Source organism: Panthera leo, chromosome A1 (genome assembly GCF_018350215.1).
Source record: "Panthera leo isolate Ple1 chromosome A1, P.leo_Ple1_pat1.1, whole genome shotgun sequence".
NCBI classification, from domain to species: domain Eukaryota; kingdom Metazoa; phylum Chordata; class Mammalia; order Carnivora; family Felidae; genus Panthera; species Panthera leo.
Window position 1 is genome coordinate 114,052,296 of NC_056679.1, and position 16,788 is coordinate 114,069,083.

Sequence of the window (16,788 nt, forward strand, 5' to 3'; positions counted from 1 at the left end):
GGAAAAAAAAGTTCTTTTGGTTAACATTCCTAATTAACCAGCCTTTACCATAAGTGACAAACACTGTAAGTTGCAACTTTGATTTAATGAAACACAGTATGCCTGTTCCTGTATATTTGGATGAGAAATTATGGAAAAGTGAAGGGACACCAGAGAATTTCTTTTTTTTTTTTTTAATTTTTTTTTAACGTTTATTTATTTTTGAGACAGAGAGAGACAGAGCATGAACAGGGGAGGGGCAGAGAGAGAGGGAGACACAGAATCTGAAACAGGCTCCAGGCTCTGAGCCATCAGCCCAGAGCCCGATGCGGGGCTCGAACTCGCGGACCGCAAGATCGTTACCTGAGCTGAAGTCGGCCGCTTAACCGACTGAGCCACCCAGGCGCCCCGACACCAGAGAATTTCAACTCCTTTCCCCACCAAGCGACACACACATATCTTCCCAAAGCTGAAAGCATGAGAAAAGACTTGCTCTGGGCACAAAGTTGGATCTTTTCAAGGAAGCAGGAGAAAGCTGAGGGCATTTCCTAATAGTAGCTAACATTGTGCTAGGCATTTTACATATATTGTGGCACTTACTTCTCCCAAAAGCCCTGCCAAAGTATCAATATTCACATTTTACAAATAAAGAGATAGAAACTCAAGAAGTTATTTAGTCATGTGCTTACGATCACGCAGCAGTAAGTGGTAGAGCCAGGTTTTGAAACTAAGGCTGTATGATTACAACAGCAAACATTCTTCATCCCCACGATCGTAATAATTTGTCCTAAGCAGGCTGCTGTAGTAACATTCAATATTGACGTTGGAGCACCCTAAGAATCTGTCTTAGGGTTACTACCACAGAGAGACAAAGAGAATATGAATCTAAAGACCTTTCTTTAAAAACAACCTTAGAAGAGGCGTGTTCTGAACATTCTGGCATCATTCCTGGATTCAAACCTCAGACCTAACCCTTGAATTGAGATTCTTCCCTAATCTGCCTACCCACCACCAGGCTAGATGAAGTGAGAGTCTTCTGTGTTTCCAAAGCCCCCAAAACAGAAAATAAAAATTATCATACCCCTAATAGACCCGTTGTATCGTCTGAGGTCTTTCTTTCATACTGGGACTGTGCATCCCATGAGGGCAGGCTCTACCTTGTTTGAGTTTGCCTTGTTTGAAACTGAATTCTCAGTGTCAAGCACATCTGCATATATTGTGCTTCCCTACCCATTCTTCAGGATCGACTGCCTAGGGCTTGCGCAACCTCCCAAGTTAATTCCAAACCCATTCCAACCTTTTGATGGGATGAAATAAACCTTTAATCAGGTTCATCTAAACTACAAGCCCAGAACAAATGGAACTGAAAATCCATCTACGACTTCTCTGACCTGCAGAGATGAAATGAACCCCATTATTCCAGGCCCAGCAGCCCCAGGGAACAGGCATGAGTAACTGTGACCTGAACCACTGGTCATACCCTCCCATCCCCACCCCCCGAGAAAAGACTGGTTGACACAGGTGAACACACAAACAGGATCAAAACATTTTATCAGGGTAAAACAACAAAACAGAACTGCTTTACATCTCTCTCTCCCCTACTGCCCTATTTTTTGGAGGGCAGAAGTAAGCTTTCCTGAATCAGGATTTGGCTTTCAAGGCCCACAGTTTTAGCAAAGTACAAAAATTTAAAGCATTCCTTTCTTTAATTTTTGTAATTCTTTACTGTGGAATAGCTCAGAATGCCACTTCTGTTTTAAATAACAGAATTGATAACTGAGCAAGGAAATGTAATTTGGATTATCAAATTCTTGCTTTAATAAAAATTCCTTAAATAGTGAAAAAAGAAAGAGATCTACCTTGACCATCTCCCACAAGGATCATGACCACCAGTCCTCAGACTCTAAATATCACTACTTCTCCCCTCCTTTCCCCATTGACTTCATTCTAGATACATGTGTTATCTCTCCCCCTTTCTAATATGCATGTGCACACACACACACACACACACACACACACACCAAGAAGCTACATGAAAAATGCCCATTTATCAGTGTTATTGATTCAACATCAGAATTCCCTGTTACCCAGAGCATAGAAGGATAGGGAGAGTTTCCTAAAAGAAACTTGTTCTCCAAAATGAGACATCTAGCAACAAAAACCACCTGCATCTTACACTACTGCTTCATTTGCCCCACTCAAGTTAGCACAGAAAATTGGGGAGGCAGGAGTGAGACAAGCATGATGGGCAGCGAGGCTGGACTGGGTGGATGTGAAAATAACTTGGGCTCAGAGCACATGCTCCCGCATCAGACAGCCTCACTATGAATCCTGGCACTGTCACTTACGATGTGATCTTGGCCAAGATCACTAAACCTTTCTGGAGTGTCAGCTTCTTCATGTATAAATTGGAAAAATGGAAACTACCTCTCGTGGCCACGTGGCCAAAATGAAGTCATGCCTGGGAAACATGTAGCACCATGCCTGGCACCTAACAAATGTTCAGCAAAATGGTAAAACCTCCTACGGTTACCGTTACCATCATTGTCATCATTTCATGATGCCAAGTTGGAGGCAGCAATTCCAAAGACAACCCTCACTGAGTCAGAGGTTCATGTTTTTTAAGTGATTTGTCAATTTTTTTTTTTTTTGGTTGCCCTTAATTTAGTCACTTTGTTCCATGATCTCAAGTGACTCAGTCAAAAGAAGGCTATTTCTCTCCATGAACACGTGAAATCTGATGGCTTTTCCATCCCATGGCTGAAGGACTATAGCTCAGCTTTGGCAGACTGATGTAAACAACATGTCCAAGGAATTTTAATTGGCATTTCATTAATGGGGTCCCATTAACATCCCTCCCAACCAGCTCTGCTGATGGCCCAGTACATGGCTGCCCAATTATCAAGCAACAGAGTCCCAATAAACCAGGGCCCTGGCCGATGAGGTTAAAGATTAAGCAGCCCTGGAAACAATAATGATGGCTAAGAAACAGGCTGCACCAAACACCAGGGTCCCTTTCTCAGCTGCTAGCTACCCATCAGCTGGGGGCAAGGGTCAAAGCAGTCAGCTTCTAAATTGGGGGACAACCCTCCCCCACCCCAGAATCAAATATCACAGCAAAAATATGGGGACATAACCTGGAGGGGGAAAGTGGACCTGGAGGAACCAGGGGGGACTGCCACAGCAGGAAGAGACAGGGCCATTCCAAACAGGAAGCCAATCAGGCAGCTGGTGGGAGAGAGGTGATCCCCCTCTCAGAGCTATACTGTATCTGCCTCTTGGTGCCTTCACCAGAGGGCTCAAGACTTATCAGAGGCAAGAGCTCCCCTTAAAAATACTTTCATTTTTTGGAGAGCAATTGGGCAATATCTATCAATTTTTTTAACGCACACTCTCTTTGAGCTACTTTATGCACTTAGATGATACTCTATAGGGACAACCTCACTATTGCTTACACACTAACAGTTGTACTCCAAAATAGCAGGTATAAGAATCCTCACTCAAGCATTGTATATGAAAGAAAAAACAGGTAACATTAATATCCACCAGTTGAGGATTGGTTAAATAAGTTGTAGTCCATCCATATGATGCAGCAGAGAAAAGCAACAAGATGTAGCCATGCACAAGGGTCCGGAAAGAACTCCAAGATTTTGTATAAGTCAAGAAAAAGTACAATGAGTACAGAACACATCTATTTAGGTATGTTAGAAAGCAATATATATATATATATATATATATATATATATATATATATATTTTTTTTTTTTTTTTCATACAATTACCCAAGATCGTTCCCTTCAGAGTCAGAGATCAGTGCCCTTCACAGACAGGGCATGAGATAAAAGGACTTTGTGTTTTGTAACTTTGTGTACTGATTGAATTTTTTTATGAATATAAATTGAATTTTATTGAATAAATTCATTTCAATAATAATGGTATAGCAATGTTCCTGCTAACATGAAAGGGTGTTTGGAATATACTACAAAGGGGTTTTTTAAACTGGAAAACATACATATGCAATGAAAAAGATGGAGAAAGCTCTATGTCAAGGTGCTGACTGTGGTCCTCTCTGGGTAGAATTGTGGTGCTTTGCCTGCTCTTACTGCCTATCTGATTTTCCTTTAATGATCAGGGGTGGTTTTCTACTAAGACAGCAGTAACAAGAGCAATAACAACAGCAAAAGAAAGTTTGTGTTGGAGAAAAGAAAAGAATAGAATTCAGAGGTAAAACTGGGGGTCATGAACAAGTGCAGGCAGAGGCCAGCTAGCCAGAGACTAGGGAGGGCATGGGAAGCAGGACATACCTGCCTGTGTATCTGGATAAAGAGAAACCAAAATCAGAAGCTCTGGAAGTGGTCCTCTCTCCCAAGTAGCAGCCATGGTGCTGATCTGAGGAGACTCATCTCTCCACCAGGACCCAGATGAGAGGCCCTGTTACTATAGATCACGAGATGGGTGGGGAGGCTCTGAAGTACAGCCCCTGTGGCGGTGCCTACTTCTGCAGGAGGCTCTCCTCCCTGTCCTCCCATGCCCAAAGCCATCCTGGAAAAGAGCAGGATGTACTACCCCCATCACGTAAAGGGAAAAAAGGCCTAGGGTCACTCAGCTCCAAGTGATGGCTGGTCTGATCCCTAGTTTTGAACTGGATGGTCTCCTTGTAGTTTCTTGGTTTAAAACACCTCCTAATGAAAGGCATGGGGTAGGCAAGCCTGTGACCACAAGGGCTGATACTGCCTGCCCCTTGTATGTGACCCTGGTTGGTGCCCACTTACAGTGGGATGGGGACAAGACATCAGCTTTGTCTCAAGAGGCATGAGAATGCCAGGTTCCATCTAAAATCAGGGGGTACAAGAACAAAGAAACAAAGCACACTCACATCAGTGGGTAGGTATGAGGGATTAAGTGTGGATCATCATTTCACACACGCTTCTCAAAACACTTCACAATCTTACCTTCATATTTCTTCTAAAATCTTTCTGTTGAGGTCTTATCAACCTCTGCATTACCATGGCTTCCCTGCTGTGCATGGCTGAGGCCTACAGAAAAACTACGAGCAAGAGATGGTCACAGGCTCCACACAAGGCTCCACAGGGAGGAAACTCTCAGCCTCAAGTGACACTAACATTGACAGGAAAAGTAGGAGGACTCACATGTGCAATGAGGGGGCAGCCTAACAGCGAAGAGAAGATGTCCACATCTCACTTCTCCACCCAAAGATGACTAAACACCCTGAGTCTAGCAGAGAAGCTGGTCATCTGTCTACATGGTCTGGTTGTTGGGATGCTGTGACTACATGGCACAGTCTTCCAGGCTCACATTTCCAATGAAAAACATCAACTCTAGGTACCAACACTCATCAGTTACCAATCCACAGGCCCACCTATGTCCAAATGGAGCCTGGAGCCAAGGAATGTAGTAGTTATAAACACTGGCTCTTGAGTCAATGCTATGGGGTTTGAACCTTGCCTCTGTCTCTACCAGCTGTGTGACACCAACTAATTTCTTCACTTCTCTGTGCCTTAGTTTCCTTAGCTATTTCATGCATTAAATGAGATGATGTGCATAAAATACTTAGCATAGGGTGTGACCCAAAGTGGCAGCTCAATAAATGCCAACTAAAAATAATTCAACAGGACATCTATATACACATCTGTGTGCACAAACACCCACAACGCTGACAGAAGCCAATCACCATGACAGCATCAGGATGAAGGAGTATCAAGACAACACTGTGTTCCAACAGCATACTCCCCATACTCCCACAAGTATCTGTCACCATCAGACAGTGAAAGGACCACTGGGGGAGACACAATTTGTGAATGTGGGGGAAAGAACCAAGGAACTTGTCAAAGTTGAGGGTTAAATACACAACCCAAACTTCAGAAAATTGTTGTCAGCCAACTACAAAACACAAAACTACACATACTTGCAAATGTTGTGCAGAAGGAGAAGGCTAGGGAGGGGAGACAAGGAAGAAAAAGAGAATTGCTGGCATGTAAGCACTCTCCCTTTGCCCCTATACCAGCAGATGTTCACAAGTTGACCTGGGCCTTGGCCAAGCTCTTGGCTCCTGGTGAAGCAAAGCCTGAGCACAACCCTCTTCGAAGGCCGGGCTGGGAACCCTCTCTAGGCAGAGAAAGGGCTCCTTGAGAAAAAAGAAGAAAGAAAGTGAAAGATAGAAAGCAAAAAGAGGGCACAGGAGTGGGAGCAAAGAAATAGGAGACTCAAGGTTCAGAGTCAGGAAGAATCAGCAGAATTCAGAACTGGGACCACTGGGGAATGTCCTTCATAAGAATCATCATCTTACCAACTGTGTCTGAAACAGACTTCAGAGAGAAATGAGAATCGATGTAGGCTCCTAGAGTCTGAGAGGTTGATAAAAGAACACAAGGATTCCAAGAAATAGAGCACATGCGTACTGCCTTGTGGACTGAATGACTAACACAGCACAGGGAGCTGGCTGGTGGACAGGCAACAGGCCCTTGGCTCATTTCCAGACACAGGATGAATAGGAGACACAAAGACAGATGGTATTTGTTTGGGCAGGGGGAAGAATGAGACACTTTAGTGCAAGGGAAAGAGGGAGCCATGAGTGAATCTATTGATTAAAATGACTAGACCCATTGCTTGGGCCACCCATGATCCTTCTTTGTCCTCGAGTCAAAATAAATATCCGTGAAGATTTCTTTCCAGCTAAACATGGTGGACTGAACATTCATGTCGATCTCTGTTCCCTCCCAAAACCCCACTAAAATAAGAGCATGACAAGCTCTGGCAGAGAAACGGAATGCAATCAGCCCATTATCTGATGTGGAATCAGCCCATTATCTGATGTTCAATTCATTCATTCATTCATTCATTCATTCATTTAAATGTTTACTTATTTTTGAGAGAGACAGAGCACGAGAGGGGGAGGGGCAGAGAGAGAAGGAGACACAGAGTCTGAAGCAGGTTCCAAGCTCTGAGCTGTCAATTCAAAGCCCGATGCAGGGCTCAAACTCACGAACCCCGAGATCATGACCCGAGACGAAGTTGGACGCTCAACCGACTAAGCCACCCAGGTGCCCCTGATGTTCAATTCTTACAAAAATCTGTCTTACAAGGATTGGTGGTAGGAATTTTTTTTTCATGAGAGCAGAGACTTGTTTAGTTTTCTACTACTTCTCCAGCACGTAAAATATGTCCAACATAGGCATTCAAGCATCGGTGAACAAATATACTCCCCAACAAAGTAATGTAACATAATGTCACAGTCTATGCCTAGTACCGACTTTACTACACTTAATTCCATATTAACTAGCACTTCTTAGATATTTTCTAACATCTGTGAGATTACAAGGTGAATAAAATTCAGGCCTGGGGCGCCTGGGTGGCTCAGTCAGTTGAGTGTCTACCTTAGGCTCAGGTCATGATCTCACGGTTTGTGGGTTTGAGTCCCACATCAGGCTCTATGACAGCTCACAGCCTGGAACCTGCTTTGGATTCTCTATCTCCCTCTCTCTCTGCCCTTCCCCTGCTCACTCTCTCTTTCTCTCTTTCTTTCAAAAATAAACATTAAAAAAAAATTTTTAATAAAAAAATAATTCAGGCCTGAAAAAAGCAATTATTAACTGCCTTTCTGATTATAAAAACCTAATTATAATTGGTAACTCAACTTGGTTGTAGAAATGGTACTGGGAGAGCAAGAAAGAGCGTGTATACATGAGGGAAAGTCCATGAAACCTCAGTCTTGTACTTCTGTGAAAAGTCAACAGATAATATCTCAAACTAATAAATCCAAAATAGTGACACATTTTATTTAGATAAATGGAAGTAATGAGTAGATGTTGTACCTTTTAGCAGAATCAGAACCTGCCCTTTAATTCTGTCAGAATTGAAGGTTGAGTGGACATAGAGAATGGACCTGGTGTGGGAAAGCAGAGCAGGGGACTCTGGCTTATCATTACAGGCTCTGCAGTAGTATTTGGCTTCTAGAACCATACTCATAGAACACTTTGATCAAGACAGAAATTTTCAGGGTGCCTGGGTAGCTCAGCTGGTTAAGCGTCTGACTCTTGACTTTGGCTCAGGTCATGATCTCAAGATTTGTGAGTCTGAGCCCCACATCGGGCTCCGTGCTGACAGTGCAAAACTTGCTTGAGATTCTCCTTCTCTCCCTCTCTCTCTGCCCTCCCCTGCTCATGCTCTCTCTCTCAAAATGAATAAAACTTAAAAAAAAAAAAAAAAGGGAAATTTTCTTAAACAACAACAAAAAAGACTGATTTCAAGACCTAACTCAAATGATTCCTCCTTCCACAAAGTCTCAGATCTCCTTCCTATTCTCTTGTGAAAATAACTGTCTGGCAATTAATCCTATTCCACTTGGTGATTGGTGGAACTCTCACTGTTAAGGATCCCTCCACCTGTCTTGTCTCCCCGACTACATCACAACTGCTTCCCAGCACAGCGCTCTTCTCACCGTCTCTGAGGAGCAGGTTATTTTTTTTTTCAACGTTTTTTTTTTTTTTTTTTTTTTTTTATTTTTGGGACAGAGAGAGACAGAGCATGAACAGGGGAGGGGCAGAGAGAGAGGGAGACACAGAATCGGAAACAGGCTCCAGGCTCCGAGCCATCAGCCCAGAGCCTGACGCGGGGCTCGAACTCACAGACCGCGAGATCGTGACCTGGCTGAAGTCGGACGCTTAACCGACTGCGCCACCCAGGCGCCCCGAGGAGCAGGTTATTAAACCCACAAGCTCGGGACAGGTGCAGCACCCCAGCTCCCCATTACCTGCATATGCGTTGGCCTGCTGCAAAAGGTCAGTGCAGGTGTGCACATCGGCAAATGCGCGGATGCCCAAGCAATTGGTGGGATGCAACTGAGACTGCAGGAAGTCACAGCAGTTCTGCCGAACATCCATGAGCTGCAGCAAGCTGGCTGCTGGGAGCAGCACCTGGAGGAGAAGGTGACATTCTGAGACACTAGACACTTCTGGCAGGGCATCATCTCACTAAAGCACCATCCCAATCATACCACTCCCATGCTCGCGAGGTCTTGCATGGCTCTCCCCTGCCTGTCCAACTAAGTCCAAACTTCCTTCAGGGCAGCCTCAGCCCCATTTCCCACTACTCTCCGCTTGGTAGATCCTCAGCATCAGCAGATGCTCTGTATCCCTACATTCCACACCAGTGCCTCCCAATCACGAATATATGAAATCTCTGGGGATCTTATTAAAGCTCCAATTCAATAGGTCTAGGGTGGGGCCTGAGAGCCTGCATTTCTAATGAACATCCAGGTGATGCGTGCAGCTGCTGGAACCACCATATGGACTGAATGTTTGTGCCCTCCTCCCCCAGATTTGTAATGTGAAAGCCTAACCCCAACAGGGCTGTATTTGGAGACCGGGGCCCATGAATAAGTGATAATGGTTAAATGAAAAGATGGGGCCCTTACAAGAAGACAGAGAGACACCACAGCTCTCACTCTCTCTATAGTGTGAGGACACAGGAAGAAAGCGACCTTATGAAAAGCCAGGAAGAGTCTCATCAGCAACCCAATCAGCTGGAAATCTGACCCTGGACTTGTAATTTCCAAAACTAGGAGAAAGCAAATTTCTGTTGTTTAAGCCACCCATTGTGTGCTATTCTGTTATGGCAGCCCAAGCAGACCAAGATAGATTGGTTCTCCTACTTGGCTACATACTGAATCACTTGGAGAATTTTTTAAATACTGATGCCTATGTCTCACCCCCAAAGATTTTAACTTAATAGGTATGAGATGTGACCTGGCCAGTGAGATGTTTCTAAAGCTCCCCAAGCATTTTAACATACAACCAAGTTTCAGAAAGCACTTCTCTACAGCTTTAAACATATCATTTTCACTCAGAAAGGCACTGACTAAATTGTTAACTAGTGCGTTCGCTACTTAAGCATCTGTATGCCAGGTACTGGTCTAGGTTCTGGGGTTTAGTGGTAAGCACAGTAAACCAGATCCCTGTTCTTAAGGAGCTTGCAATATACTGGAACAAAAGAGTGACCCTCAAACCCCTTGAGATTCAGGCAATCACACCATATTCTGCCATCCAAAAGAAAAATGGCAAAGAACATCTTTAGGTACATTCTCAGAGAAAGAAGAGAGGCATTTCCTTTTAAAAGGTCACAGAACACATGAGTATTTATGCTGTATCCTGGAAGACAGAAATAGTTCCTGCTCAGGTGTGTGTGCATGTGTTTTTCCTAAAAGCCAGAGAAGACTGGCTTCAGCAGGCCAGAGGGGTGCCAATCCCAGTCTAGTTTCCCTAGGACTTGCCCACAGCTGCCAAAGCCTGCCCTGTGGATCAAATACCCAGAAGAGATGGCACAGTCCTATTAGACCCCAGCTCTGCTCCCCTCCACCCCCACTCTCGGGGAAAAGGTACCCAGTCTGAGAATGACTTTCCAGAAAAGAAACTTGAAAAAAACAATCACACAGCATTATAGTTTCATTGAGGCTGCTTAGCTCGGGGTCCCCAGCATCCATTTCACCCCCAAACAACACCCATGCGTCCCAAGCCTTTGCTCTTAGCTGCTCCCCTGACTCTTAGGGAGAGTGTCTGGGCCAGACTCCAGCTGTTCTCATCCACAAGAGCTTGCCCAGGAAGACTTAGGCTACAGATGTATTTGTTTTGTTTTTCTGATTTAGGGCACTACAAAAGTCTTTTTTTTTTTTTTTTTAACAAGATTTAAATTCTAGACCCTGACCTTCTCCCCAAACATGTCTGAACACTCCATGCAATAAGGCCAAAAAGCCTGTCCCCCTGCCCATTCTTGGGCCTTGTCCCACTACGAGGGTAAACAGCTAAGTTTGCTTAGAAATGAAGCGTTTCCCAGGACACAGGACTTTCATTGCTAAAACTGAGGCAGCCTTTCCTCATCCCTGCTATAGGCAGAAACCACCAATGTCATCCTCCACCACCAATGCTCCTACTAGTGAGCTAAGAGCCTACTCTCCACAAGGCAAGCTCTTCCTCTTTATGAGCTTAACTTCTTCCCTCACACAGCTGAGTTCCAGAAAGTTCTAGAAAGCATGCTCCTCTCCCTTCTTTCTTCCACTATGCTATGTCCCCAACGGTAAATTAACATCATGTCCTTAGTAATTTTTGAACCACTGATTCATTCCAGAGAAGGAAAAAGGTAAATTCACCCACTCTTGGGAGTTGTAGACTATAATGTAGCTCCAAATGTGACCATCTGAGCTCCATCCCCACTAAGCAGCCACCTAGTGGGTAGCCCCACTAAGCACCCATAAACTGGGAACCTCAATTAACCTGTGAGCTTGCTCAGTCCAGCCAAACAGATTCTAGGACCAGATTAGTCTTTGCCTGCTAGTTAAGTAGAAAACCATTAACCATTCTTGCTGAATACATAGCAGGAAAGGCAAGCTGTGTTTCAAATCCCCAAATGACCTCTGTGATACCCCCTTGACCCAGCACTAGCTACAATCTACAGTTAGGGCCATAGATCGACAGGTCATTCTGGTTTGCTGAGACTTTGCCTATTTTAGCACTGAAAGTCCTATGTCCCAGGAGACCCCTCAGTCCTTAGCATGCTGGGACAGCTGATCATACTAGGAACCAGGAACTTCTAATCAGTTATCCTAAGAACCCCTGCTGGAGAGGAATAATCAAACACTGTCCAGAACATACTGTACTCAGTGGTGGGGCAGGCCCCAAAAGGGTCAGGCTAAGAAGAGGCAAGAAAGGGACAGCAGCCTTTTAAGCCCCACAGAGGAGGATTTCTGAGAGTCTGGTCCGCCCCCAAATTGCACTGCCAGTCAAACCAAGATGACAGCATGAGAGAGACACACACCTCCTTCCCCCTTGCCCTCTTTTTTTACCATAAAGGCAGTGGCACGGTGTGCTGCTTAAATTCTCAAGCTTATGACAACCAGCCAAAGAAATTAAAATAATAAATACTCCCTGAACATAATCCTTAGGTTATACTTTCAGTTTTTAAAACCTCCCTGGATACAGCTAGCTCCCTACATAGCTTTTCCCTACTGTTCACAAAACACACTTAGCAGGCAAAAATTCTAAGGCTTTCCACCTCTCTATACACCACCCCCCCATCCTGTTTGGATCCACTCCTGCCCAAAAGCATTCCCAAGATGACTTCCCAAAGTGAACGGGGGCTTGTGGTTTCTCTAATTGCTCCTTCCCTCTCTTTGATCTTACACTGTGATTAGCTATGAGTCAAAAGGCCTTTTCTTCCACCACTTGCTTCATACAGGAAGGCGTGAAGAAAAGTAAAGGAAGTCAGAACACTGAGGGCAAGGTTTGGAGACCAGAAGATAAATCACTGCTCAAACTCTGAGTCTCAAGGATAAACTGGGGCACCATCCATGGGGATTCTGGGGGCTGCACATGATGGGAACAGACAAAAATCCCCAAAGGCTGTGAAAGAAAAGAGAGCAAAACATCCCTAAGGTGGCTATCCTCATTTCCCTCTCCCACATCAACAAGGGCTTTCTGAGGATTTCCTCTTCTCTTATCTTGTGTGCAACGCAATTCCCTGACTCCCTTGAGGGGCAGCAGTAACAGGTTGTGAACAAGAGACCAAGCTCGGATTCTTGGCTTGGTGGAATCACAAGGGCAGCACTGCTTGGCTCCTGGAAGGAGGAGGCTGAGCATGTAGAAGCTGCTGGCTGGAACCACCACAGGGATGTAAGATGACTCCAGGTCAAAAAGCTTTTGGTTTGCTTCTTGTCACCCCAGTGTTAAAGGTTCTGGGAAAACGGGCCCTCGGCCCTCGGATGACCCTCAGTAGAGTTTACAGGTTTCCTCCTAGCTTGCAAATGGCCTCCCCTCCATTTTTCACGAGCAGGCCCCGTTTTGTTTTTTCTCTCCCTTGGATAACATGAAAACACAGCAGAGGATATCCCGTCACTGAGTTTGTTTCCTCTAACAAAAACAAAAGGAAATGCCCTGCCTCAGAAAGCACCTACTCCTGGAATTTCAGGGCGGCAGGGCCATGCACAGAGGGAGGGGGAGCAGAAACCAGAGGGGCCAGGTGACAGGCCTAGGCCCCAGCCACACAGTGGGTCTGTCTCTGCCAACACCAAACAAGAGGACTGGCATAGAAACGTGGTTAGGAGTGCCTGGGTGGCTCAGTTGGTTAAGCGTCCAACTTCGGCTCAGGTCACGGTCTCATAGTTCATGAGTTCAAGCTCCATCCACATCAGGCTCTCTGCTGTGAGACAGAGCTGGCTTTGGATCCTCTGTCCCTGCCCTCTTTCAGCCCCTTACCCACTCATACTCTCTCTCAAGAATAAATTTAGAAACACTGTTAAATAAAAATGTGTTGAAAAAAAAGAAAGTGGGGGAGGGAAAGAGAGAGAGAATGAGAGAAGGAGGGAGGGAGGACGGGAAGGAGAGGGAAAGCGGTATGTAGATGAGCAGAAGCACTAGCAAAATGGCACTGTGATTAAAAGTGTCACTTGGAATTTTGACTTCTCAACTTACCAGCCATATGACTAAGGCAAATTACTGAACATATCCGTGCTCTGCCTCCTCAACAGTAAAGTAAAGATGATAATGGCACTGCCTTCGAGGCTTGTTGTGAGAATCCAATGCAGTAATACACTTAAAGCAGTCAACAGAGAGCCTGGTGCATAGGGAGTGCTCAGTTAAACTGCTTTTTATTACTATTAAAATTAGGAGCGGAAGTCAAGATTCTGATCATTCATTTAACAAGCAACTCAAATTCCCCATGTCAACAGAGCACAGTGAGATGGAGAGAGCTGGGTTCAAATCTTAACGCTACCGCTTATTCAACCACTTGGATCATTAGCTTCTTCCACTGTGAAAGAGGGATCATACTAGAATACTTGCATTTGGTGGTGATGTAATTAAGTGAAATAATGCATGTGAAGTGACTGCCACATGCTTGGCTTTCAATGAGTATTAGTAAGTGTCAGCTATGATGGCTGTTACCTCCACCAGGGAAAGGCAATTCAGTCTCTCCAGTGTCTGTGTGCCTGGGAAGTGGTTAAGAGTGGAGCGCTGGGAGCCATTTAACCAAGCCCCAGACTCTGATCCTTGTTTCCCAGGCTTTCAGGGGAGCCCCAGGGCCTCCAGGCTCACCTCCTCAGTGCACCAAATCCTCAACAAAGGTTGTCTTCACAGCTTGTGAGCAACTGCCTCAGCAGATATGTCACAGCATGAAGAAGCAGCCATGTTTTGATCTAAACTTTCTCTTCTCAACCTTTTTTGTTTTGTTTTCCTGGAGGTCACCCCAATCAAACCACATTGTAAAGTGAGGAGGAAAAACGTAAACAGAGTTAGTATATCCCATGGATTCCAAGCAACACGCAGTTCCCTAAAGGTTCCACACTGTGCCTTCCACTGGAGCCCCTGCACGTGCCCCACTCCTCACCACACACACACAAATGAACACAGCAGGCCCCTTTAGGGACTCATGTACCAATGGGGACACAGGCATGCAGGCAGAGGAGGAAGGCATGACCACCCAGTACTCCTTCAAGATGGGGCCCACACAATACTTCCTCAGTGATGCTGCCCCCATGACCATCCCCATCCTCCACACTGCTGAGTACCTATTTGCCTAGCCATGCATCTCTACTCTCAGACCATGTGCTCCTCAGTGACAGGGTCTCTGTGCTCATAGCGCTCACAGAGCCCATACTATCTGCCTGGCACAGGGTAGCAATGTTCTAAGACTTTATCTATATTAATTCATTTAATCCTCACACTAACTCTATGAAATTAAGTACTGCTATTACACCCATATTACAGATGAAGACACTGAGGTACAGAAAGATTAAGTAAGCTGCCTCGTATCTCACATCTAGAAAATGGTGGAGCCAGGATTTGAAGGCTGACAGTCTGACCACTCAATAAAACGGCTACTATATGAAAACGGATCCTTAAGGCAGGGTGTCAGTGAGGGCGTCAGAGAGGCTCTAGTAGAAGGGAGGGAACACAAATCATGGGTTGACAGAGTAAGTGTCTTCTCTGGCCCGAGCTCACTGAATCCCATGCCCTCACTTTACAGATGGGAAAACAGACACCATGCCGGGGACAGAGCCAGAACAAGCGCACTCACTCTTGATCAGGGGTGAAGCTACGGCTCAGACACAGGCCTCCCTTCAGACTTGACTCCTGCCTCATCTCTACTTCTTTCTCTGAACCTGCACATCTTCGATCTGGCCCCTGCCCTACCCCTATAACGTAGTTTTACAACAAACAGTGGTGAAGCCACTTTCTATAGAGGACTCTGATGAGTTTATCTGCTGCTACCTGCCTTCATATAATGGTGTTTACACACTACCACTGGGTTAGACCAAAGCAACAAAGACAAATACCCAGCCAGGCGATAAGGATCCAGAGTGGAACATCTTCTACTTATCCAAGTTTGTAAATACTTTGGACTTGATGGGGGAGAAAGAAAGTTATTCAACAAATACATGGTAAAAAGGTTAGAAAAAGCTGGTTCCATTCATACAGTCTACAACCTCACCTACAGTGTTGTATTTGTTGGTTTGGTTTTTTTGTTGTTGGGTGTGGTTTTTTTGGGGGGGGAGAGGGTGGTGGGGAAGTGTTTGGTTTTGTCTTAGTAGCTTAAGACAACACAAATTTATTTTCTTACACTTCTGGAAGTCAGAAATCCCAAAAGCATCTCTCTGGATTAAAATAAAGGTGTCAACAGGGCTGCATTCCTTCTGAAGGCTCTAAGGGAAAATATGTTTCTTTGCCTTTCCTGCTTCTAGAGGCTAATTGCATTCCTTGGTTCATGGCCCCCATCTTTAAAGATGGAAACATCAAGTTGAGTTTGTGTTGGGTCATATCTCTCTGATTCTCTGTATTCTACCTCCATATTCCACTTCAAAGAGCCCCTCTGACTCTACTGGACCCACCGGGATAATGCATGGTCATCTCCCCATTGCTTGTCCACTGATCTACAACATTAATTCCATCTGTACAGTGAACTGCTCTTTGACAGTTAGAACCTAACATATTCATAGGCTCCAGGAATCAGGACATGGACATCTTGGGAGAGGGTCATTACTCTGTCTGCTACACTATATGATTAATAGTTACTGATATACCCTAATGCAAGGTTTTTCAAAAAATTATTAACCCACTGTACATTTTTCAGTCGACATCTAGCATTGGTCATTAGAGTTGCAAAAGATATAATTCCTTTCATTTTGTAAATATCAATATTTACATCACTTTTCAAAGTATCCAAGTGAATATAAATGTGATGGTGGTTTGATATCAACCTTTTCATATGTTTTTTCAACACATACACTGTACTCACTTTATATCGAATTATTCTGCACTTACTGTTACTGCCCAAAAGTCATTCAGCTATTTAGTTTCTGTTGCTAGACCTAAGATGTGAGCACTCCCTTGCCGATTTCATTCTGGATGAAAAAGACCAGAAATGAATTGCAAAGGCTGTGTGTTTTATGGGGTATATACCTCAGTTTAAAAGAGGAAGGGGATTAGACTAGATCACTGTACAACCTGAAAGTCTATCCAGAGGCCAGAGACAAAGGCAGGCTCTACTGAGAGGCAGGCTCCGGAGGCCTGAATGCAGGGTGCCTCAGACCCTCAGCTTGCCTTTACCCTTTACCCTCACAAGTACCCTTCACCATAGCAAGCCTCAGCTTAAATTTTATCTCCCAAAAGAGCCCTTCCCAGATCCCCTCACCCATCTAAACTGCGTCTCCTTGATACTCTCTAATTATATACCACGTTCCGTACCTCAAAGGACTTATCACAATCTGTGCACAGACATTACTTGTGTGCTGATTTGATGAGCATC

General features: G+C 44.7%; 1 protein-coding gene across 10 annotated transcripts in view; it reads right to left on the bottom strand.

The window, feature by feature from the left end:
* KLHL3 (kelch like family member 3) overlaps positions 1–16,788 on the bottom strand; it is a 280,869-nt gene that overhangs the window by 58,058 nt on the left and 206,023 nt on the right. For all 10 annotated transcript variants that reach the window (XM_042936010.1, XM_042936006.1, XM_042936026.1 and 7 more), the window contains one exon: positions 8,750–8,912. In XM_042936010.1, the coding sequence (XP_042791944.1) occupies positions 8,750–8,912 (163 nt within the window). The remainder of the gene's footprint in view (positions 1–8,749; positions 8,913–16,788) is intronic.